Source organism: Callithrix jacchus, chromosome 10, assembly GCF_049354715.1.
Source record: "Callithrix jacchus isolate 240 chromosome 10, calJac240_pri, whole genome shotgun sequence".
Lineage (NCBI taxonomy): Eukaryota > Metazoa > Chordata > Mammalia > Primates > Cebidae > Callithrix > Callithrix jacchus.
In genome coordinates this window covers 112,620,352-112,644,111 of record NC_133511.1, presented here as the reverse complement: position 1 = coordinate 112,644,111, position 23,760 = coordinate 112,620,352, and the positions used below count along the sequence as shown (strand labels likewise).

At 48.1% G+C, this 23,760-nt stretch overlaps 3 protein-coding genes and 1 non-coding gene across 9 annotated transcripts; 2 read left to right on the top strand and 2 right to left on the bottom strand.

The window, feature by feature from the left end:
• Positions 1 to 1,169: 1,169 nt before the first annotated feature.
• On the bottom strand, positions 1,170 to 7,095 carry NDUFS3 (NADH:ubiquinone oxidoreductase core subunit S3). 4 transcript variants are annotated; one of them, XM_054240879.2, is made up of 8 exons: positions 7,019 to 7,095; positions 6,841 to 6,907; positions 6,592 to 6,703; positions 5,325 to 5,422; positions 4,966 to 5,115; positions 3,841 to 3,966; positions 3,588 to 3,707; positions 1,170 to 1,418 (listed from the first exon to the last, which is right to left on the bottom strand). In XM_054240879.2, the coding sequence occupies exons 3-8, from the start codon at positions 6,623 to 6,625 to the stop codon at positions 1,251 to 1,253; spliced, it is 696 nt and encodes a 231-aa protein (XP_054096854.1). In that variant the 5' UTR covers positions 6,626 to 6,703; positions 6,841 to 6,907; positions 7,019 to 7,095; the 3' UTR covers positions 1,170 to 1,250. The 4 variants fall into 4 exon arrangements, with proteins under 4 accessions (XP_054096854.1, XP_035118568.1, XP_054096853.1 ...); XM_035262677.3 differs by having other exon boundaries at positions 6,845 to 6,907; XM_054240878.2 differs by lacking the exon at positions 6,592 to 6,703 and adding an exon at positions 3,258 to 3,359 and having other exon boundaries at positions 6,845 to 6,907.
• Positions 7,096 to 7,193: 98 nt separating this feature from the next.
• KBTBD4 (kelch repeat and BTB domain containing 4) lies at positions 7,194 to 14,344 on the top strand. Of its 3 annotated transcripts, none has more exons than XM_002755237.7 (4): positions 7,194 to 7,237; positions 8,137 to 8,754; positions 10,903 to 11,009; positions 12,764 to 14,344. In XM_002755237.7, exons 1-4 carry the CDS (start codon positions 7,219 to 7,221, stop codon positions 13,622 to 13,624), a joined length of 1,605 nt encoding a protein of 534 aa, XP_002755283.3. In that variant the 5' UTR covers positions 7,194 to 7,218; the 3' UTR covers positions 13,625 to 14,344. The 3 variants fall into 3 exon arrangements, with proteins under 3 accessions (XP_002755283.3, XP_002755282.1, XP_078197135.1); XM_002755236.7 differs by having other exon boundaries at positions 7,194 to 7,342; XM_078341009.1 differs by lacking the exon at positions 7,194 to 7,237 and having other exon boundaries at positions 7,986 to 8,754.
• Positions 10,318 to 10,435, top strand: LOC118145882 (U5 spliceosomal RNA). The gene has a single exon (XR_004731369.1). It is a non-coding gene; the product is annotated as a U5 spliceosomal RNA (small nuclear RNA).
• PTPMT1 (protein tyrosine phosphatase mitochondrial 1) lies at positions 13,093 to 23,423 on the bottom strand. The gene is made up of 4 exons (XM_002755247.6): positions 23,206 to 23,423; positions 23,016 to 23,096; positions 17,351 to 17,542; positions 13,093 to 15,418 (listed from the first exon to the last, which is right to left on the bottom strand). Exons 1-4 carry the CDS (start codon positions 23,377 to 23,379, stop codon positions 15,221 to 15,223), a joined length of 645 nt encoding a protein of 214 aa, XP_002755293.1. The 5' UTR covers positions 23,380 to 23,423; the 3' UTR covers positions 13,093 to 15,220.
• Between the last annotated feature and the right edge of the window lie 337 nt (positions 23,424 to 23,760).

Below are 23,760 nucleotides of genomic sequence, written 5' to 3'. Positions count from 1 at the left end.
GGTAGGAAAGCCCAGGCAGTAGGACCATCTTACCGTCTTCACTCATAAAACATCCTGCAACTGAGGCCAGCCCCGACACCCAGTCTGGCCCAGCCCAGCCTCCAGGAGCCCCTCAGCTGCCAAAAGCATCAGCTGGTCTTCCAACTGCATGGCGGGCTGGCTGGGCGGCCCTACACACAGGCAGAGCCAAGCACTCCCCTCTCAGGCACTGTGCTACAGGCTGAACAGATCCAATCAGCTGGGCTAGGGAATACTATCCCCTGGCAGACAGACAAATCTGCAGATCCTGAGTGGTTTTTGCCCCACTGTCAAACCTCGTTTCCTTAATTCAGGACGAGCACAGTGGCTCATGCCTGTAATTCTAGCACTTTAGAAGACCAAGACAGGAGGATGGCTGAGCCCAGTTCAAGCCCAGTCTGGGTAACATGGTGAGATCTCATCTCTACAAATAAAAAAATTAACTGGGTGTGGTGGTAGACACCTATGGTCCCAGTTACTCAGGAGGCTGAGGTGGGAGGGAGGATCACCTGAGCCCAGGCAGTCTAGACTGCAGTAAGCTCTAATCACACTGCTGTACTCACTCTAACCTGCGTGACAGAGCAAGACCTTGTCTCAGAAAAACTCCACCAATCTCACTCAGCTCAGGCCAAAAACCAGGAAGATTCCTATAGCCCAAGAGTGATGGGCTACCATGCCACACCCATCCTGAGCCCTGTGGACTATGAGAACTTTTGATTACAGCTCCAGAATCCCTCTCAGAAATCCATGTGGTCAGGCATGGTGGCTCCTGCCTATAATCCCACCACTTTGGGAGGCTGATGTTGGTGAATCATTTGAGGCCAGTTCGAGACCAGCCTGGGCAACATGGTGAAACACCATCTCTGCAAAAAATACAAAAATTAGCTGAGTGTGGTAGCACGAATCTGTAATCTCAGCTTCTCAGGAGGCTGAGGTGGGAGAATCACTTGAGCCTGGGAGGTGGAGGTTGCAGTGAGCCGAGACAGCACCACCGCACTCCAGTCTGGGTGACAGCGAGACTCCACCTCAAAACAACATAAAAGACTCCCTGGTTTAGTAGTGTCTCTCTAAGGGAGCAGGGAGACACCCCTGCTTGCCTGTGTCCTCTATCGAAGTATCACTTCTCCCCATTACACAAACACACGAAGTGGTGAGTTTAAGTAGGAATTTATTTACATGGACACTCAATTATAGATAAGGGGCTTTCTAGGATGCACACGCCTTCCTTGGAGCTACTTGGCTTCAGGCTTCTTCTCTCCCGCTTCAAGCTTGAGACTCTCTGGGGGTTGGCGATAGATTGGGAAAGCCTCCCAGGGGCTGTTCAGGTCAAATTTTCGGAACTCTTGGGCCAACTCCACTGGCTCTGCCACCACTCGCTTCACCTCATCGTCATAGCGTAACTGCAGGAACAAAAGGAAGGCTTGAGCACTGAGGAAGTCCTTAACGTAGCTACAAAGGAACCTACTTTCACAAGGCTGTGGGTTATTTCCCCAGCCCAGTTAGTCTCCGTCACTGACTCCTGTTCCAGCCTGTCAGTACGTCTCCATCCACACCTGTTACCCATCAGATCACATTCCAACCAGCTACAGCGTGTGATTCCAAAATGTGGGATACCTCTCATGCCCTGCCCACCACTCCCACATCATGAGCTCTGAACTGACTCCACTCACCCACCCAAACACTCTTCTAAAGGGTAATGATAAGCATTTGCCCAGGATTAGGGAGTAGTCGGTGACTGAAAAGAATAAACCTAAACTGGCAGTTACACAACCTCAGGCCCTGTGCCCTTGGCATATTCACTGTCCAGATCTAAAACAGTACATTTGACATAGCTTTTCTTGTTACTGGAGGGTCAAATGGATAAGGTAAGGATCATCATGTGCTAGAGCGAAGAGGCAAACCAGGTGAGGCAGATAAGACAGGAGTGGGGTGAAAGGGAGAAGCAAGGGAGACAGCCCTGCCCAGAAGTAGCCCAAGAGGAAACTGGGCGCATGCAAAGCACTATCACAGCAGGAGTGCGTGGAGACTAAAGGAGCAGGGCTGGACACCACATGTCTCAGCCTTTCTTTTTTTTTGTAGCCAAAAATCCAAGTCTAATGTCTCAGCGTTTCTAAACAGTTACTTTGCTATAAAATTCACAAGTGATAATATAACACATTATCTTCCTGCAAATAAACAATCTGTAGCACCACTGAAATTCTTTATTCACATGTTTCTGGTCCCACTTCAGAGATAATTTTTGAGGGCTAAACATTTGGTGTCTTCCCTGTCACTACTTTCCCAGAGACTCAAGGCAGGATAAATAATCCTCTACTTTCATGTTTTAGGGACAGACTGTGTCCTCAAGTTTGCCTTGATCATTAAAATGATTATTACCATAATGGATAACATTGGCCAGGGGCGGTAACTAACGCCTTTAGTAACTAATCTGCCCAAGGAGGGCAGATGGCTTGAGCTCAGGAATTTGAGACCAGTCTGGGCAACATGGAGAAACCTCATCTCTACAAAAAATATAAAAATCTGCCAGGCGTGGTGGTGCATGCCTGTAGTCCCAGACACTCAGAGGGCTTAGAGGTGGGAAGTAGACTGCAGTGAGCTGTGATCGCACCACTGCCCTCCAGCCTGGATGACAGAGTGAGACCCTGACACACACACACACACAGCATCAATTGAGCCTTTACAATACACCAGCCTTCATACATACATCATTTATTTATTCAGAGATAGGTTCTCACTCTGTCACCCAGGCTGGAGAGCAGTGGCATGATATCAGCTCACTGCAACCTCCACCTCCTGGGCTCAAGTGATCCTCCCACCTCAGCCTCTTAAGCAGTTGGGAACCACAGGTATACACCACCATGCCCTGTTAGTTTTTCTATTTTTTTGCAGAGATGAGGTTTCGCCATGTTGTCCAGGGTGTTCTCAAACTCCTGGGCTTAAGCACTCCTCCTGTCTTGGCCTCCCAAAGTGCTGGGATTACAGGAATAAGCCTATATACATTATTTAATACTTGCCACAAATATGTTAGTTAAGTGCTATTATTATTGCCATTTCAAGATGAGAAAGCTGGCCAGATGCAGTGGCTCACTCTTATAATCCCAGCACACTGGGAGACGGAGGCAGGTGGATCACAAGGTCAAGAGTTTGAGACCAGCCTGGCCAATATGGTGAAACCCGGACTCTACTAAAAACACAAAAATTTGCCAGGCATGGTGGTGGGCACCTGTAGTCCCACTTACTCAGGAGGCTGAGGTAGGAAGATTGCTTGAACCCAGGAGGCGGAGGTTGCAGTGAGCTGAGATTGCACCACTGCACTCCAGTCCAGGCGACAGAGTGAGACTCTGTCTCAAAAAAAGAAAAAGAAAAAACAAGATGAGAAAGCTGAGTCACAGTCAAACCAAGCAACTTGCCCCAGGTTACAAAAATGAATCTAGGATCTGAATCCAGGGCCCATGCTCTTAAACCACCACAACCCACATACCGTATTTCCTGCCATCCCCAGGGATCCCCTGGGTTCCCTGCAAGTCCTTCCCTGAGGCTGCTGTCCACCCCAGTTCCAAGGCTCCTACCTCAACATAGCCAGATAGAGGGAAGTCTTTCCGGAAAGGATGTCCCTCGAAGCCATAATCTGTCAGGATCCTTCTTAGATCAGGGTGGTTAACAAAGAAGACGCCAAACATGTCCCAGACCTAGGAAAGAGAAGCCCTCAGGCAGCCAATCCATCAAGACTAACAACAGGGTAAGGGGGCTACACTGCATTCCAGTCTCAACCAGTTTTGCAACTCTGGCCCAGAGGCAGGTCCACCATGTGCAGTAACTCACCTCCCTCTCATACCAGTTGGCTGCCTTGAACACAGAGGTAAGGGACTCAATGGGCGTCAGCTCATCTGTGTAGGTCTTCACACGGATCCGTGAGTTAAAGCGCAGAGACAACAGGTTGTAGACAATCTAGGGAGAGCAGAAGAATCTGGAGGGCTGAGATGGGAGTCCCTGGTTTGGAGAGTTCTGCCCTGTGACCCTAACTTCTACTCTGAACCTCAAAGCTCAAGATCTCCCTGTGCTTACAACTACTTCCAAAGTAGTTCCAAAGCTGTAGCTTAGCGTGTCAGCATGCCTGTGTTTCCTCATGCTATTCCGTTTGTCCAGAATATTTCCCTGGTCCACCTCACACCAACCCTCACCAAGGCTAATTCCTGGCCGCCTGCTCATGTGTCAAGATTCAGCACAAACTCTCTCTCCAAAGAAGCATCCCAGTCAGGGCCAACTGCCCCTTCTGTTTTTTTTTTTTTTTTGGTCTTCTTTGGGTGTTGCCCAACTTCCTGTTGATTTGCAGCTTTCTTAAAGCAACCCTCTAATATCCTATGTACTAGATGTTACTACAGTAAGCTGTTTGGATGTCTTTCTCCTTCACTAGAGTGTGGGGAACTCCTGAAGGACAAATACTTAGTGTCACTTCTCTCTCCATCCCAGGGTCTGGCAAACAGTAGATAATCAGTAACATATTAATAGCTGTATGTATTGAGAACTTACTGTGTGCTAGCAAGTTACTTGAACTATCTCATTTAATCCTTACAACCATTCTATAAGATAGGGGCAGCTTTATATTTATTTTCCAGGTAAGAAAACTAAAGCTCATAAAGATTAAACAAAGGCTGGGAGCAGTGGCTCACGCCTGTAATTCCAGCACTTTGGGGAGGCCAAGGTGAGCAGCTCACAAGATCAGGAGACCATCCCAGTCAACATGGTAAAACCCTGTCTCTACTAAAAAAAAAGACAAAAAATTAGCCAGGCATGGTGGTGTGTGCCTATAGTCCCAGCTACTTGGGAGGCTATGCCAGGGGAATCTCTTGAACTGGGAGGCGGAGGTTGCACTCAGCCAACATGGCACCACTGCACTCTAGCCTGGTGACAGAGCACCCCCAAACCTTCTCAGATCGATCGACTGACCTCAAAACGGTTCTGTCGAGTTGGGATGTCCACTGCTGTCAAGTCAGCCAGGGATTTGAACTGTGCATTGGTGTGATCCTTGAGGAAAGTCAGCACTGGGATGATGCCATCAGGATGGATACAGATCTCTAATTCATCGAATAAGGACACCTGCAAACATGGAAGGGAGGGGAGAGGGAACAAAGAGCTACTGACAAAACAGCTAACTTCAGCTGGAGTCACCTGGTTTAATGCTGAAAGAAAAGTACCAGCTTGGGATGGAGGAGTCTGTAGTGTCTTTGACACTAATTTGCCCACTCCCACATGCCCTGAGGATATGGTTCTTTCTTGGCCCAGACCCAAATAACAGTAAGGATTACCTGAACTTGCTGGACATACTTGGGCAGGATTTCAGCCACATACTCTCCAAAAGCTGAGAGCTGCTTGTGGGCCGCATCATTCCGTGGTCTGACAGTGGCTGGAAGGAAAAGGGATATTTAACAAAGAAATAGAGAAGGCAAAAGCTAGCCCTGCATCCAGTTTCTTGGGCTTGTAAGAGATGTCAAATCAGGAAAGGCTCTCTGTGGCACCCTGATAAAGATGCATGTGAAAGATTTCCCTTCCAGGGAATAGAGATGAAAACTTGGAGAAAATGCCACCTTAACTACACAGTCCTCAGAAAGACTCTTATTACAGCAGCTGGGGCATTTGCCTCTTCTCAAAATTATTCCATGGTTCATCCTTCACAACGCCTGCATTTCTGCTAAAGTAGCAGTCTCTGTTCTCCAATCAGACTAAGAGCTCTTTGATGATGGGAACCAAACTTTTGCTTCTCTCTATCTCCTTAGCACTTAAGTTTATACCAGTTGCTCAAGAACTTTAGGGCTTGAAGGGCCCTCACACACTGTCTCCTTGAAACCTTTTTTTTAGGGGGCAGGGGCGGGTATCAGTGAGAAAACTGAGTCCAAGAAAAGGGAAATGCCAGGTCTCCTAATTCGCAGTCTGGTATTTTGACTGTAATGTAGTATATCCATACTCATACAACCCTAAACCACTGAGCAATCACACATCACAAGCTACGGAATAATGTTTAGGTGTTCTCTGCCTTTGGCAGCAGGCAGGCCTGCTTTGTCATTCACTAGGTCTGTGACCCTAGGCAGTTTAATTCTTTGGACTTCTAATCTATAGTAAGAAGAGTAAGATACTCTCTACCCCATAAGGCTGTTGTGAGGACAAAATAAGATCTCACTAAAACGCTTAACGAGGTGCCAGGCACACATTAAGCCCTCAACGTGAGGTACTGTTATTACAGAGCTCTGAGGCCTAAAGGTTTCATTGCTAGCTTTCAAAGAGCTGACAGTTTAATCAGACAAAAAGGCGATCATTGAAACGGACAAGTGACAATCAGGGCCATAACAGAGAGCCCTAAGGGCACAGGGAGGGCTCAAATTTTTTTTTTTTTTTTGAGATAGAGTTTCGCTCTTGTTACCCAGACTGGAGTGCAATGGCACAATCTCGGCTCACTGCAACCTCCGCCTCCTGGGTTCAAGCAATTCTCCTGCCTCAGCCTCCCGAATAGCTGGGACTACAGGCGCGCACCACTATGCCCAGCTAATTTTTGTATTTTTAGTAGAGACGGGGTTTCACCTTGTTGACCAGGATGGTCTCGATCTCTTGACATCGTGATCCACCCGCCTCGGCCTCCTAAAGTGCTAGGATTATAGGCGTGAGCCACCGCGCCCAGCCGAGGGCTCGATTTCTAATGCAGAGAGAAGACCACTGCAGTTAGGTCTCCCAAGATTTGCCAGGAGGACGCAGGGAAGGGCATCCTAGGGCAAGGACAGGCATCTAGAGCCCCCCGCCAGTAGTTCAAAGAAGAGCGCTGCCCGCACATACTCACGGCGCGTGTCGGCCCCGGCACTCTCACGCCTCACCGGCAGCAGAACCAAGGGTCGCCCAGCCCCTGCACAGGGAGATTAAAAGGCACAAAAGCACGGGGTGAGGCCTAAGGAGCTCTCTCCGCTGGGCGCGCCGCTGCTCCTGACCCTGGTCTCAGCTGGCTGCCCCTGCTCACCTCTGGTCAGCGCCGCGGCCCCCACGATCCCGCGCCACCAAAATCTGGTTGCCAACGTCGCCATGTTCCCCGGACACAAGGCAGCGGAAGACAAGACCGCAGGACACGAAGCCGCAAGGGCACGGACCGGAAGCGGAAATGTGCAGCAGATCTTCTTCCGGGCGGACGTGGAGCCGGAAGCAGAGGTTCCGGGATCCGGGATGAAAGGAGGGAACGCAGGTGAGAAAGCGAGACAGGCAGGTAGGGGAACCGTGGGGTGAGCGTAGTCCTAGCTCCGTGTGGCAGAGCCTGGAGAGAAGGCGAGGATGCTGAAGAACCAGACGGGTGAGAGGATGGGAGGGGCCGGGCTTTCTAAGTTCTACGCTCCACACTCCTCCCCCGGTCTCTGAGCCAAGCTTTTGACGAGGGCTGGCGGGCCTGAGCAGTAAGAACGGTTTCCCTGGCGACCGTTTCCCAGGCGACTTTAGGTGGAGCGGGGACAACTGGGCGATGGGCCTCCTAGTGCCCCGGCCTGGGGGCGGCTGGACTCTGGAGTTCTGGGACGCAGCCACAGGGAGTCATTCGAGCGAGCAGGAAAGTGTAGGGGAAGCAGCCCAGAAGAGAGCAAATGTGAGACCGACGGATATCCCAGATTAGGCCTCATATTGGAGCGTCTGAACTCCATGCGCGGGGCAAGAGAGGACCTGGCCACTAAGCCGGGGCAGGGAGTCCTTTTTGTCTGATTCTACTGACCCTGAGCTTCACCAGTTCTATGCCCCAGTTATTTGGTTAGGCTTTTACGTTCACAGACCTTCCCCAGCCCTTTGCTGTCATATATTGACCTAAATCCCAAGTCCTTTGTTAACATCACGGAAAGGAATTATTCCGTGTTTTTTCAGGAAAACACCCAGAGTTGGAACTTTGATTTATTTCGTTAGCGGAGGGACACCACTGGAGAGAATGAACCCAGCTCTGGTTAAAGGATAGCATCAGGGACATCATGGGCAGGGCCAGGACTAAGGGCAATCTGGACCCACTTTGTTCTTACTTTTTCCTTTTCCCTTACTGAGTTGGCCAGTTGGATTCACAGACTATGGCTGTGAATTCCTCAAGTTACTCAAGGTGGTGTTGCTTTGCAGACAGCTGGCAGAGAGAGAAATTGGCTAGCATGGAATCACCAGAGGAGCCTGGAGCATCCATGGATGAAAACTACTTTGTGAACTACACGTTCAAAGATCGGTCACACTCAGGCCGTGTGGCTCAAGGCATCATGAAACTATGTCTAGAGGAGGAGCTCTTTGCTGATGTCACCATTTCGGTGGAAGGTCGGGAGTTTCAGCTCCATCGGCTGGTCCTCTCAGCTCAGAGCTGCTTCTTTCGATCTATGTTCACTTCCAACCTGAAGGAGGCCCACAACCGAGTGATTGTGCTGCAGGATGTCAGCGAGTCTGTTTTCCAGCTCCTGGTTGATTATATCTACCATGGGACTGTGAAACTTCGAGCTGAAGAGTTACAGGAAATTTATGAGGTGTCAGACATGTATCAGCTGACATCTCTTTTTGAGGAATGCTCTCGGTTTTTGGCCCGCACAGTGCAAGTGGGAAACTGCCTTCAGGTGATGTGGCTGGCAGATCGGCACAGTGATCCTGAGCTCTATACTGCTGCCAAACACTGTGCCAAGACCCACCTGGCCCAGCTGCAGAATACAGAGGAATTTCTCCACTTGCCCCACCACCTACTTACAGATATCATCTCGGGTAAGTTTAGGGAAGGGACACATCATACCCAGTCACTTGGCTATGATGTTTAGTGAATGTTCTAGTCTAGGAGAAAGAAACCATCAAACTTCCTGGTGTTAGTTTACATTATTATTCCTACATTCTTACTGAGATAACTTGCCCAGAGAGATTGAGTTGGGATTCACTGTAATTGATGTCAGAGACAGTGTTAGAGGAAGAAGCCAGGAAACTGAAAGCACAACACTTGACCACACACAAAGTAGTGAGGAGTAATTTGTATTATACTCTACTTACTCCTGTACTTTGCATGTCCCTCTGGGTCCACTTACCTATGTAAATTGGTGATGAGGCAAAATATCTAAGACTAAAAACTTTTTTTTTTTTTTTTTGAGGCAGAGTTCAGCTCTTGTTGCCCAGGTTGGAGTGCACTGGCGTGATCTCAGCTCACTGCAACCCCCACCTCCTGGGTTCAAGCAATTCTCCTGCCTCAACCTCCCAAGTAGCTGGGATTACAGGCATGTGCCACCACATCTGGCTAGTTTTGTATTTTTAGTAGAGACAGGGTTTTTCCATGTTGGTCAGGCTGGTCCCAAACTCCAGACCTCAAGTGCCAAGAACCCACCTCGGCTTCCAAGTGTTGGGATTATAGGCATGAGCCCACTGAGCCCGGCCTAAAAACTTTTTTAGTGATGGGCTAAAAATAGGAAATAATCCTGATCCAGCAAGTGAGATACAACCATATTTAAGGTGTGAGCTCAGCCAGGCGTGGGCAATCACTTGAACCCGGAGACAGAGGTTGTAGTGAGCCCAGACTGCCCCACTGCACTCCAGCCTGGGCAACAGAACAAGACTCTGTCTCAAAAAAAAAAAATAAAAGTGGTCAGGCGCAGTGGCTCATGCCTATAATCCCAGCAATTTGGGAGGCTGAGGGGGGCAGATCACCTGAGATTGGGAGTTCAAGACCACCCTGACCAACATGGTGAAACCTGCCAATACTAAAAATACAAAAAAATTAGCTGGGCATGATGGTGCATGCCTGGAATCCCAGATACTCAGCAGGCTGAGGCAGGAGAATTGCTTGAACCTGGGAGGTGGAGGTTGCAGTGAGCCGAGATCGCGCCATTGCAATCCAGCCTGGGCGACAGAGTGAAACTCCATCTCCAAAAAAAAAAAAAAAAAGAAAAGTGTGAGGTCTACAGCCTGCTAGGTTGCTTCCATGGCAGATGGGAGCATATCAAGCCATCTATTTTGATTTTAAAAAACAGGGTACATACTCTGGTTTCTCTTCAGATTGTATAAATCTTTTTTTTTTTTTTGAGACGGAGTTTCGCTCTTGTTACCCAGGCTGGAGTGCAATGGCACGATCTCGGCTCACTGCAACCTCCGCCTCCTGGGTTCAGGCAATTCTCCTGCCTCGGCTTCCTGAGTAGCTGGGATTACAGGCATGCGCCACCATGCCCAGCTAATTTTTTGTATTTTTAGTAGAGACGGGGTTTCACCATTTTGACCAGGATGGTCTCAATCTCTTGACCTTGTGATCCACCCGCCTCAGCCTCCCAAAGTGCTGGGATTACAGGCTTGAACCACCGCGCCCAGCCAGATTGTATAAATCTTTTGCCTTTTACTAAAGATTTCCATGGAAAGGAACAGTTATGAGTCTTTACCCAATTTTTTGAGGCCTCATAAAACACCTGAGACAATCTTTAAAAAAAGGAAAGGCACACCAGGCATAGTGGCTCATGCCTGTAATCTCAGCACTTTGGAAGGCTAAGGAGGGAGGATCGCTTGATACCAGGAGTTTAAGATCAGCCTGGACAACATAGTGAGACCTTGTCTCTACAGAAAATAAGAAAATAGCCAGGCCTGGTGGCATGCACCTGTAGTCGCAGCTACTTGGGAGGCTGAAGCAAGATTGCTTGAGCCTGGGAGGTTGAGGCTATGATGACCATGATTGCACTCCTGCCTGAGTGACAGGGTGAGACCCTGCCTCAAAAAAAAAAAAAGGCAATTTTAGGCTAATTTCATGTATGTGTGTGTGTGTGTGTATATATATATATATATGCATGCCCAGTGGTAGTCTAATAAAGTGGTTCACATCTTTAAAGTCCCTTACTCTGAATTCCTCTTTTGGATTGTCATTGACAATGCCTTTCCTCTGACTCACAGATGGCGTTCCATGTTCTCAGAACCCAACAGAGGCAATAGAAGCCTGGATCAACTTTAATAAAGAGGAAAGAGAGGCTTTTGCAGAGTCACTCAGGACAAGCTTGAAGGTAAGGCAAATATCTCAACTGTTATGACTGCATACTCTCTGTGGGTTCTGGCCATCAGTTAAACCTGGCCTTTTGGAGACAGATTCTTGATCTGTCACCCAGGCTGGAGTGCAGTGACATGATCTCAGCTCACTGCAACCTCCACCTCCCAGTTTCAGGCTATTCTCCTGCCTCAGCCTCCTGAATAACTGGGATTAGGTGCCACCACCACACCCAACTAATTTTTGTATTTTTAGTAGAGATGGGGTTTCACCATGATGGCCAGGCTGGTTTCAAATGCCTAACCTCAGGTGATCCACCAGCCTTTGCCTCCCAAAGTGCTGGGATTATAGTGTGAGCCACCACGCCTGACCTACCTGGCCTTATTTTTCTGATGAGATGGAGTTTCGCTTGTCACCTAGGCTAGAGTGCAGTGGTGCAGTCTTCGCTCACTGCAACCTCTACCTCCTGCGTTTAAGCGATTCTCCTGCCTCAGCCTCCTGAATAGCTGGGATTTCAGGCACCTACCACCATGCCCAGCTAATTTTTGTATTTTTAATAGAGACTATGTTTAATTTCACCATGTTAGCCAAGCTACTCTCGAACTCTGACCTCAGGTGATCCGCCCACTTAGGCTTCCCAAAGGGTTGGGATTACAGGTGTGAGCCAATGCACTTGGCCTAACCTGGCCTCTTTTTGATGGCTGTTATGAATGGTTGTCTCTATTTTTGTTTTGTGTTTTTTTTGTTGTTTTGTGTTTTTGAGATGGAGTCTTGTTCTGTTGCCCAGGCTGGAGTGCAATGGCACAATCTTGGTTCACTGCAACCTCCACCTCCTGGGTTGAAGCAATTCTCTTGTCTCAGCCTCCCAAGTAGATGAGACTACAGGTGCATGCCACCACGCCTGGCCAATTATTGTATTTTTAGTAGAGACCAGGGTTTCACCATATTGTTCAGGCTGGTCTTGAACTCATGACCTCAGGTGATCTGTCCATCTTGGCCTACCAAACTGCTGGGATTTACGGGGGTGAGCCACCGTGCCTAGCCATCTCTTTTTAAAATTTTTTATATTTATTTATTTTTTTAATAAGTCATCTCTGGCTTTAAGTTGGTATGAGCTGAGGGGGGAGGATGTCTTTGTAATCCCAGAACCACCAATCTATGAGCATCCAAAGTTCCTTGAGAACTACTTTCATCAAGTTTTTTTTTTTTTTTTGAGATGGAGTTTCGCTCTTGTTACCCAGGCTGGAGTGCAATGGCACGATGTCAGCTCACCGCAACCTCCGCCTCCTGGGTTCAGGCAGTTCTCCTGCCTCAGCCTCCTGAGTAGCTGGGACTACAGGCATGCACCACCATGCCCAGCTAATTTTTTGTATTTTTAGTAGAGACGGGGTTTCACTATGTTGACCAGGATGGTCTTGATCTCTTGACCTCGTGATCCACCCGCCTCGGCCTCCCAAAGTGCTGGGATTACAGGCATGAGCCACCGCGCCCGGCTACTTTCATCAAGTTAACAATCTTAATCACCCTTTGTCTGAAGCACTAGCTTATGAGAGTTTTTTAAAAGCTGCAAGGATGAATACAACAGATTCTCCTTCCCGGCATAAATTGCCTCAAAGAAAGTGACTAGAAGAGAGTCTGATGATATACAGTAATTAGAGAGTAGTATGTGAAAGCTAGATACAAGTGTGAGGGCCAGGATCTTAAGGATCAATGTCTTAGCTGAGCCTTAGCCTAGAACTTATAGCTGTCATGTAATTTTAATTTTGCCAATAGGAAATTGGGGAGAATGTGCACATTTACCTGATTGGGAAAGAGTCATCTCGTACTCACTCGTTGGCTGTGTCCTTGCACTGTGCAGAAGATGACTCCATCAGTGTAAGTGGCCAAAACAGCTTGTGCCACCAGATCACTGCGGCCTGCAAGCATGGTGGAGACTTGTATGTGGTGGGAGGGTCCATCCCAAGGCGCATGTGGAAGTGCAACAATGCCACCGTTGACTGGGAGTGGTGTGCACCTTTGCCTCGGGACCGGCTCCAGCACACCCTGGTGTCTGTGCCCGGGAAAGATGCCATATATTCACTGGGTGGCAAGACACTGCAAGATACTCTCTCCAATGCAGTCATTTATTATCGCGTAGGTGATAACGTGTGGACAGAGACAACCCAGCTAGAGGTGGCTGTGTCAGGGGCTGCTGGTGCCAACCTCAATGGGATCATCTACTTACTAGGGGGGGAGGAGAATGATCTGGACTTCTTTACCAAACCTTCCCGACTCATCCAGTGCTTTGACACAGAGACAGACAAATGCCATGTGAAGCCCTATGTGCTGCCCTTTGCAGGCCGCATGCACGCAGCTGTGCATAAGGATCTGGTGTTCATTGTGGCTGAAGGGGACTCCCTGGTGTGCTACAATCCCTTGCTAGACAGCTTCACCCGGCTTTGCCTTCCTGAGGCTTGGAGCTCTGCCCCATCCCTCTGGAAGATTGCTAGCTGTAATGGGAGCATCTATGTCTTCCGGGACCGATATAAAAAGGGGGATGCCAACACCTACAAGCTTGACCCTGCCACTTCAGCTGTAACTGTCACAAGAGGTATTAAGGTGCTGCTTACCAATTTACAGTTTGTGTTGGCCTAAGGCTGTGGGGAGGGGAGGAGAGCTGCTCACTCCTTTGCCCTCCCCATCCAAACTCAAAGTCCACTGGCCTCCAATTCAGAGTAATGTATTTTTTGGCACATATTAGAACGGCAGTGCCTCAGCCCTTCCCTGAACCCATAGAGGTGTGCTGTTTGGGGCTTTTTAGACTGCTGCTGCTCAGCTGGTTGACAGTAGGCCAGCCTGTTCTCTGCCATCCCCTGGTCATCTTCTGCCTCACTACAGCTTGCTTAGAGCAGGCCTCTTTTCAGACCTTAGGCACAGCCTCTTTTTACCTGATCAATGTTAAATATAAGCACCCCTGGTCCCAGGACATAAGGAAAGATGCCCAATTGTACTTTTGTTCTGTAGCCTGTGAAATGGCTAGTTGATCATTTTTCCACAAAGAATTAGGTGTTAGAGTTTTCCTTCAGACTTTGCTTTGGAGAATGGACTAAGCTGAAGGTGTACCTCACCAGCAAGAGTCAACTCTAGAATTCAGGATGTTCCTTCTATTGTTTTCTCATCCATCTGTCAGGAAATGTAACTTCCGTTTTATTTTTGGCTTATTTCAATGGGTAAGCCAGAAAGTAGAAATGATTATTTCTGGTTAATAGCAGAAACTTTTTTCAAGCTCAAATACATAAGGTGTCTGCTCTTTTAAAAGTCTAAGCTAAGTCAAGAGCTAGGAACTGTTCATACAAATAAAAGTTTTTGAAGGGATACATGTGTCTGTGTTGAATTCTGAAAGGGTAACTTTGAAGGGGTGAATTCTGAAAGGGTAACTTTGAAGGGGTGAGGGTGGTTCGTTCCCTCAGGGGGACTCACTTCATACCATCACGTGGCTCAGTCTACAGCAGTCCAGACTGCAGCCCATGCTTCCACTTCTCCATACAGAATCCCTACTCCAAAGGTGTGAGAGCAGCCCCACAGAACCCGTGAGACTCAGATTCTGACAGTGGCAAAGAGCCAGAGTTGAGTCTCTCCTTTCTTTTTTTCTAGTGCTAAATGTCTTTTGAGTTGTGGTGCTAAATATTATCAGGCACATAATAGATTTTTGTTGAAATACTTCTTCAGCCCTATTCAAGGAAAGAAGAGGCTGGGTGTGGTGGCTCATGCCTATAATCCCAGCACTTTGGGAGGCCGAGGTGGGTGGATCACCTGAGGTCGGGAGTTGAAGACCAGCCTGACCAACATGGAGAAACCACAGCTCTTATACTAAAAATACAAAAAAATTAGCAGGGCATGGTGGCTGGCGCATGCCTATAATCCCAGCTTCCTGGAGGCTGAGGCAGGAGAAATGCTCGAACCCAGGAGGCAGAGGTTGCAGTGAACCAAGATCATACCAGTGCACTCCAGCCTGGGCAATAAGAGTGAAACTGTCTCCAAAAGAAGAAAAGAAGATAGCCCCATCCCTATCCTGTATCCCATGAATATAAGCCACACTAAATCTTTTCCTTTCTAGCCGCACAACAATGTCATTTCAGGAAAATGAAATAAGACAGAGGAAGCAAAATTACCTGTTACCTATTGGTACATTTCTGTTATATCAAATCTGGGCTTAAGCCCAGTTGATCCTGTTAACTTTTTAATTATGTATCAAGCAGGATTGTCTTGAGTTCTTTCTAATCCATATACATCATGTCTTTGAACGTCAAAAGTCCCATCCTTTGCTGCCCCTGCAGTAATCTGCTTGTGGAACTCTTTAAGAACATCCAGTTGGCCACGCCTGATGTGGATGTGTGATCGGATCTTGGCGATGGCTCTTACAGCCTCCTCTGGACTCCACTTGTGCACCTGAAGTACAGGGTTGGGAAATCAGCAGAGAAAGAAAGAAGCAGGTGTCAAGGTGCCCTTGACCCATGAGCAGGTGCTAAAGGATTCCAAGAATTTCATTTATTTGGGAACTCCATTTTGGAGGCATTAAAAATCATGCTCCTTGTATTATAAATAGGAGAGCACTTTTAACCACTGAAATCAGCCAGTCTCACAATACTATGCAACAGGCCAGGGGGAAAGTCAGTGTTTCTACCCAATTCTTGTTCTGCCAAATGCAGGAAGAAGAAAGTTACATGTGGGAAACTGAGATCCTTAGTTCAAGACTGCCTGGGCCTACTCCATGTCCTCTCTGATCAGGGCTTTTGTTTACAGGAATTTCTAGGAAAAGTATGCAATAGATGTTTTTAGGCAACTTGTCACTATGGCTAGAAAAACAAGTACTTTTATAATTTAATTAGGAGGGTTAACCTGACCTAAAGATACTCATTGTTTATAACTCAAAAGAACCAAGAAAATACAGATTTCTAGCTTGCTAGATTCAATTCTCACTTGGTGCAAAATACCCTCATGAGACCCTGCTTCCAGCAGAGTCCTTATGGCCAAAATTTTAGTATTGTTAAACCATATACTCACTAGTCCACAGTAACACAAGGCCAGACCTAGCTATTCATATGACTTAGAAAATGCTCTGTGGGAACCAGACATTTTGTAACTCAGGTTACAAAAATGAGTCAAGCTGGGAGGATGCAAGATAAGAGGGAATCATGACGGACTACAGGGTATTTGTTTCTCCTAAATTTTTGTTTTTTGAGATGGAGTCTCACACTGTTGCCCAGGCTGGAGTGCAGGGGCACTGCCATCTCAGTTTACTCTAGCCTCCGCCTCCCGGGTTCCAGCGATTCTCCTGCTTCAGCCTCCCGGGTAGCTGGGATTACAGGTATGTGCCAGGAGACCCAGGTAATTTTTGTATTTTTAGTAAAGACAGGGTTTCACCATGTTGGCCAGGCTGTTCTCAAACTTCTGACCTCAGGTGATCCGCCCGCCTCAGCCTCCCAAAGTGCTGGAATTACAGGCGTGAGCCACTGTACCCAGCCCTTGCCTAAATATTTTTAAAGCATTCCACCTGCCAATCAGGGCAAATTAATAGGCACAATCTAGTTTGGAACTAGAAACTAGAATTTCTGGATATTTGTTTCCAGAAACTAATATCCAGAACTTTACTCTGGAATACTTGAAGAAACTTGAGTACTATAAAGCTGAAAATGCGTCAACACTATTATCTACAGTATTGTTTCCTGACATGATATTAGAATAAGTGTCTCTAGCCTTTTGCTGGGTTCAATATCTTTTGCAACTCCATTTTTAGAGTGCCTGCTGTAGGCCAGCACTTGATCTAATTTCGTCTTTAAACTTCATAACACATTTAGTTCGAGAAAACAGCGTAAGATAGAAGCCACTTTTGCTGATCCTAGCTGGCAGGTGGCAGAGGTTAGCCTGTGACAAAGCTCAGGTTCTTTCCATCATACCACATCACCTTCCAGCAGCCTGAAATCAAGCACATAGTTTCTTCCAACAAGGCCCACCAGTAAACCATGCTATTGAAGTTCTGGAAATCTGCTATAAATGGGAGCAGAAAGACCTTTTTATTTTTTGAGACAGGGTTTCACTCTGTCGGCCATGCTGGAGTGCAGTGACACAAATCACAGCTCACTGCAGCCTCTACCTACCAGGCTCAAGTGATCCTCCCATTTCAGCCTCCCAAGTAGCTGGGATTACAGATGCACGCCACCATGCCCAGCTAACTTTTTGTAGTTTTTGTAGAGACAGTTTTGCCTGTTGCCAGGCTGATCTCAAACTCCTGGGCCCAAGCCATCCTCCCACCTCAGCCTCCCAAAGTGCTAGGATTATAGGCAACTGCCATGATGCCTGGCCCAGAAAAAACTTTTGTACCTGAATCAGGTATGCTGCCACCATAGTGGCACTCCTGGAACGCCCAGCCTTACAATGCACGTAGACACACTGGCCCAGCGACTGGTACTTGAGAGCAAATTGGACTCCCTTCTGGAGGTTGGCCAAAGTGGGGATCCCAGTCATGTCTACTGTGCTGAGCCGCAGCTGCTCGACTCCAAGTCTCTTCCACTCCTGGAACCAGGTCCACCGGTATGAAAAACAACGAAGAAAAAAACTCATGTGGGTGGGATGATGAGGGGGCTACCAAGAGGCAGCAAAGCAATAAGGAAATTTCAGGGTTTACTACAATGCAAACATACGGTTTCCTGTTTTCTAAAAAAATAACTTCTTACAGAAATGCTTTTTTTCCCCATTCCAGGTGTGGACAGAAATGCCTTTAAAATGGCTGGCCTAAATGCCTGGTCTTTCATCAAACTACAGCTCTGCTGCTGAGTTAGAATTATGTCCAAGATTTAAAGTGTTCGTTTTTTTTAAAGACAGAGTCTCGCTCTAGTTCCAGGCTGGAATGCAGTTGCATGATCTTGGCTCAGTGCAGCCTCCGCCTCCCGGGTTCAACCAATTCTTCTGCCTCAGCCTCCAGAGTAGCTGGGACTATAAGGCACCAGCCACCAAACTTGGCTATTTTTTTTTTTTTTTTTTTTTTTTTTTTGAGATGGAGTTTTGCTCTTGTTGCCCAGGCTGGAATGCAATGGTGCAATCCCAGCTCAGCACAACCTCTGCCTCCCAGGTTCAACGGATTCTCCTGCCTCAACCTCCCAAGTAGCTGAGATTACAGGCATGTGCCACCACACCCAGCTAATTTTGTATTTTTAGTAGATATGGGGTTTCTCCATGTTGGTCAGGCTGGTCTTGAACGCCTGACCTCGGGTCATCTGCCCGCCTCAGCCTCCCAAAGTGCTGTGATTACACGTGTGAGCCATCACCTAGGCAGATAAAGTGTTCTTAAAGTACCCTTTGGGTACTTGAATCTTTCGCTGCAAAATATTAGCAATATATATTTTTGCTGCAAAAAATTCAGCTGCAAACGTCTAACATTTTATTTTGGCTGGGAGCAGTGGCTTATGCTTGTAATCCCAACAGTTTGCAAGGCCGAGGCAGGCAGATCACCTGAGGTCATGAGTTCAAGACCAGCCTGGCCAACATGGTGTAACCCCGTCTCTACTAATACAAAAATTATCCAGGCATGGTAGTGGATGCCTATAATCCCGTCTACTAGGGAGGCCGAGTCAGGAGAATTGTTGAACCCAGGAGGCAGAGGTTGCAGTGAGCAGAGATTGCACCATTGCAGTTCAGCCTGGGAGACAAAAGCAAAACTCCATCTCAAAACAACTTTTTTATTTTAGAGACATGATCTTGCTGTGTCACCCAGGTCAGAGTGCAGTGGTGTGCAATCATGGGTCCCTGCAGCCTCACACTCCTAAGCTCAAGCAGTCCTCCCACCTCAGTTTCCCGAGTATCTGTGACTATAGCTGCACGCCACTGTGCTGGGCTAATTTGGTTATTTTTTGGTGTGGAGATGGGGGTCTCACTATGTTGCCCAGGCTGGTCTCAAACTCCTGGCCTCAAGCCATCCTCCTGCCTCAGCCTCCCAAAGTGCTGGGATTACAAGCATGATCCACCATGCTCAGCCAGTGTAAATTTTTTTGCATAACTTTGGCACCTGTGTAGTGATTCAGCTGCAGGTTTAGGGTACAGTATTTTGCTAGGGCTTTCTATTTCTCTGTCTATAAGTTTCCTCTTTTTTTACCACAGTTTTTTAGGGAGCACATGGTAGAAAATAGGGTTATCATTTTAAAATTAAAACAATGCACTGACCTTCATTAGTTCAATGTTATCATTTACAAAGAACTAGGGGCTGGGCGCGGCGGCTCACGCATGTAATCCCAGCACTTTGGGAGGCTGAGGCGGGTGGATCACGAGGTCAAGAGATCGAGACCATCCTGGTCAACGAGGTGAAACCCCCGTCTCTACTAAAAATACAAAAATTAGCTGGGCATGGTGGTATGCACCTGTAGTCCCAGCTACTCGGGAGGCTGAGGCAGGAGGATTGCTTAAACCCAGAAGGCGGAGGTTGCGGTGAGCCGAGATCGTGCCATTGCACTCCAGTCTGGGTAACAACAGCGAAACTCTGTCTCAAAAAAAGTAAATAAACCAAAGAAGAACTAGGTTGCCACGAATAGTGGCTCACACCTGTAATCCCAGCACTTTGGGAGGCAGAGGTGGATGGATCAACCAAGGCCAGCAGTTCGAGACCACCCTGGCCAACATGGCAAAATCTCGTCTCCACAAAAAAATACAAAAATTAGCCAGCCATGGTAGTGGGCATCTGTAATTCCAGCTACTCAGGAGGCTGAAGCAGGAGAATCACTTGAACCAGGAGGCAGAGGTTGCAGTGAGCTGAGATCACACCACTGCACTCTAGCTTGGGCAACAGAGCTAGATTCCATCTCGAAAATAAAAAAAGAAAGAAACAGGAGAAATAAGTTATCTGGCAACTGGGCAAACTTTATGCTTTAAGACTTCAGATATGCTCCAGCTACTCCTGTTATTAACCTCTTAACAAATATTGGAGGTTTTATGACTCTGAATGAAGGTCAGTATTTCTTTTCTTTTTTTTTTTTTTTTTTTTTAAGATGGAGTTTTGCATTTGTTGCCCAGGCTGGAGTGCAATGGTGTGATCTTGGCTCACTGCAACCTCTGCCTCTCAGGTTCAAGCGATTCTCATGACTCAGCCTCCCGGGTAGCTGGGATTACAGGCATGCACCACCACACACGGCTAATTTTCTATTTTCAGTAGAGACGAGGTTTCTCCATGTTGGTCAGTTGGTCTCCAACTTCCAATCCCAGGTGATCCACCTGCCTCAGCCTCTCAAAGTGCTGGGATTACAGGTGTGAGCCACACCACTTTGCCTGGCCTCTTTTTTTTTTTTTTTTTTTTTTTTGAGAGGAGTCTCATTCTATTGCCCAGGCTGGAGTGCAGTGGGGCTATCTCAGCTAACAGCAACCTCTACTTCCCAGGTTCAAGTGATTCTCCTGCCTCAGCCTCCTGAGCAGCTGGGATTACAGATGTCTGCCACTATGCACAGCTAATTTTTTTTATTTTTTTATTTTTAGTAGAGACAGCATTTCACCATTTTGGCCAGGCTGATCTCAAACTCCTGACCTCAGGTGATCCACTCGCCTCAGCCTCCCACTCGCCTCAGCCTCTTACAAGAGTGAGAGCCACCACACCTGGCCAAGTCACAAATATATATATATAATTTATATATTATATATATATATATATTTTTACCCCCATCCCCCCCACAAATATTTTTAAGGTTTCAAAAAATCCACAGGTTGGCAGGGCACAGTGGCTCACAAGGTCAGCAGATTGAGACCATCCTGGCCAACATGGTGAAACTAAATACTAAAATACAAAAAAATTAGCTGGGCATGGTAGCACATGCCTGTAGTCCCAGTTACTCAGGAAGCTGAGGCAGGGGAATCGCTTGAACCCAGGTGGCGGAGGATGCAGTGAGCCGAGATCGTGCCACTGCCCTCCAGTCTGGGCAATGGAGCAAGACTCCATCTTAAAAAAAAAAAATCCACAGGTTGATGCTGGGCATGGTGGCTCATGCCTATAATCCCAGCACCTTGGTAGGTGAAGAAGTGCAGATCATGAGATCAGGAGACCAAGACCAGCCTGGCTAACAACATGGTGAAATTCCATCTCTACTAAAATACAATTAGCCAGGTATGTTGGCGGGTGCCTATAATCCCAGCTACTCAGGAGGCTGAGAATCGCTTGAACTAGGGAAGTAGAGGTTGCAGTAAGCTGAGATCACGCCACTGCACTCCAGCCTGGGCAACAGAGCCAGACTGTCTCCAAAAAAAGAAAAATCCACAGGATGAAATAATAGTATCTTCATCATGCTATATCAGTAAAACAAATGAGAAAGATAATTATTTACAGCAATTAGATGCCAAACAGTATAAAGATAGAGCAACATTAAAAAAAATAGCTCAGGTTGTAGATAACATTTTTCTTTTTTTTATTCTTTGAAAACTCGTTTTCTAGATAACATCTAATAACCATTGTGGAAGATTCCACAAACAAGCCATTCACATTTAATGACAATTACGTTTTAGGCCTAAACTTTTATGTTATGAGAGAACTTTGAAGTTCTACCATGACTTTTGTTTTTCATTCATTTATTTATTTATTTATTTTTGAGTTGGGGTTTTGCTCTTGTTGCCCAGGCTGGAGTACAATTGAGTGATCTCACTGCCACCTCCACCTCCCAGGTTCAAGCATTTCTGTTGCCTTGGCCTCCCGAGTAGCTGGGATTACAGGCATAGGCCACCACATCCAGCTAATTTTTGTATTTTGGTAGAGATGGGGTTTCTCCAAGTTGGTCAGGCTGGTCTCAAACTCCTGAGCTCAGGTGATCTGCCTGCCTCGGCCTTCAAAGAGCTGGGATTACAGGTTTGAGCCACAGTCCGGCCAATGATTTCTAACATGTGACTAAAAATTCCTCCAAATCAGAACCAAATTAACTCTTTACAGTTTTTCAATGGATGGTTTTCTGAAATATTTGGGGAGGGGGCCGTGTTAGGGGGGTGCTTTTCGTCTTAGAGTTGGCAGGGACTTCATCCGGAATGCCTAACAGTGGGAAATGCTGACTCAGCGCTTAAAGTGTAGAATGAATGAATTAAATCAGCAAGGCACAGAAAAGTTGCCTTTAAATTTTAGTTTCTGATTTGGTTACGAAAATAAGGATACATTTGTGCACAAAGGAGAAATCAGGCTTTGTCAACTTGCACTTTTTTTTTTTTTGATACATTGTTTCACTCCCGTAGCCCAAGGATGAGCTGGAGTGCAATGGGGCGATCTCAGCTCACTCCAACCTCCACCTCCCGGGCTCAAGTGATGCTCCTGCCTTAGCCTTCCAAGTAGCTGGGAGTACAAGCGCACGCCACCACGCCTGGCTAATTTTTGGATATTTGTAGAGACAGGGGCCTCGCCATGTTGCCCAGGCTGGTATGGATCTCTTGGGCTCAAGTGATCTGTCCACTTCTGCCTCCTGCTTCCCAAAGTGCTGGGATTACAGGCGTGAGTCACCGTGCCCGGCCTAACTTGTAGTTTTTTGTTTTTGTTTTTTTGAGACGGAGTTTCGCTGTTGTTACCCAGACTGGAGTGCAATGGCACGATCTCGGCTCACCGCAACCTCCGCCTTCTGGGTTCAAGCAATTCTCCTGCCTCAGCCTCCCAAGTAGCTGGGACTACAGGCACGCACCACCATGCCCAGCTAATTTTTGTATTTTTAGTAGAGACAGGGTTTCACCTCATTGACCAGGATGGTCTCGATCTCTTGACCTCGTGATCCACCCGCCTCGGCCTCCCAAAGTGCTGGGATTATAGGCGTGAGCCACCGCGCCCGGCCTTAACTTGTTTTAAATAAATGCTTTTCACGATTTCTAGACCACCTCCATGTGCCGTTTAGAGGACCAGATCGGAGGCAAAGAAGCCTGGGACACCTGGTTCTGGGGCATGGTCACCTGCAGGGCCACTCCTCCCCCAAACTTTTCCAGCCGTCTCAGACCCAGGGCGGTGGGCGAGGGGAGCGGGCCCCCGAGTCTGCCCCGCGGCCCGGGCCCTCACCTGTGAAGAGTTGCACAGGAACCTTGTCTCATACTCCTCGTTCATGGTGATCACCCCGCGCACGTTCTCGTCCTGTACCAGCTGCCGAGGCAAAGAGGTGGCTCAACATGGATGGTGCAGACCCCAGCGACCCGACAGGGACGGCGCCGCAGGGACGGGGCAGGGACCCGGGCTTCCCGGCGCGGCTCACCTGGCGCGTCATTTTCCGCAACGGCAGCGCCCCCAGCAGCACTGTGTGGTCAATGCGGTGGTACCAGTTCCTGTGCGCCCGACCTGGCACCTTTCCCCGGAACAGGGTGTAGAGCAGCGTCGGGTAAAAGAGCACCCGCGCCAGGCCGGCCTGTAGCAGCGCGGTGAACGCCATCCGTTCCCCACCCGGCCCGGCGCCGCGGCGACCCGTCGGCCCCCGCGCTCGCGGTCCGGACCCGCGAGAACAGCCGGCGGGCGCCGGGGCGGGGCTGCCAGCTGCACGAGGCCTCCCTTGGGCCCGCACCGGGTGGCTGCGGGGGCGGGCCGCCTGGCTCTGGAGGAGGGACCGGCGGCCTCGGGGGAGGGACCGAGGACTCCTGGGCGGGAAACTGGGTCCAGGGCCGAGGGAGAGCGCATCGCGGGCCAGACACGGGTGGGCACCATCGCGTGGGAAACAGGCCTCCGCCTGTGGTCGGTAACCTTCCCCCTGCGAGGGAGGGGGCTGTGACCCCAGGTGAGGAGGGCAGAAAGCACCCCCTGCGTGTGGAACTGTGAC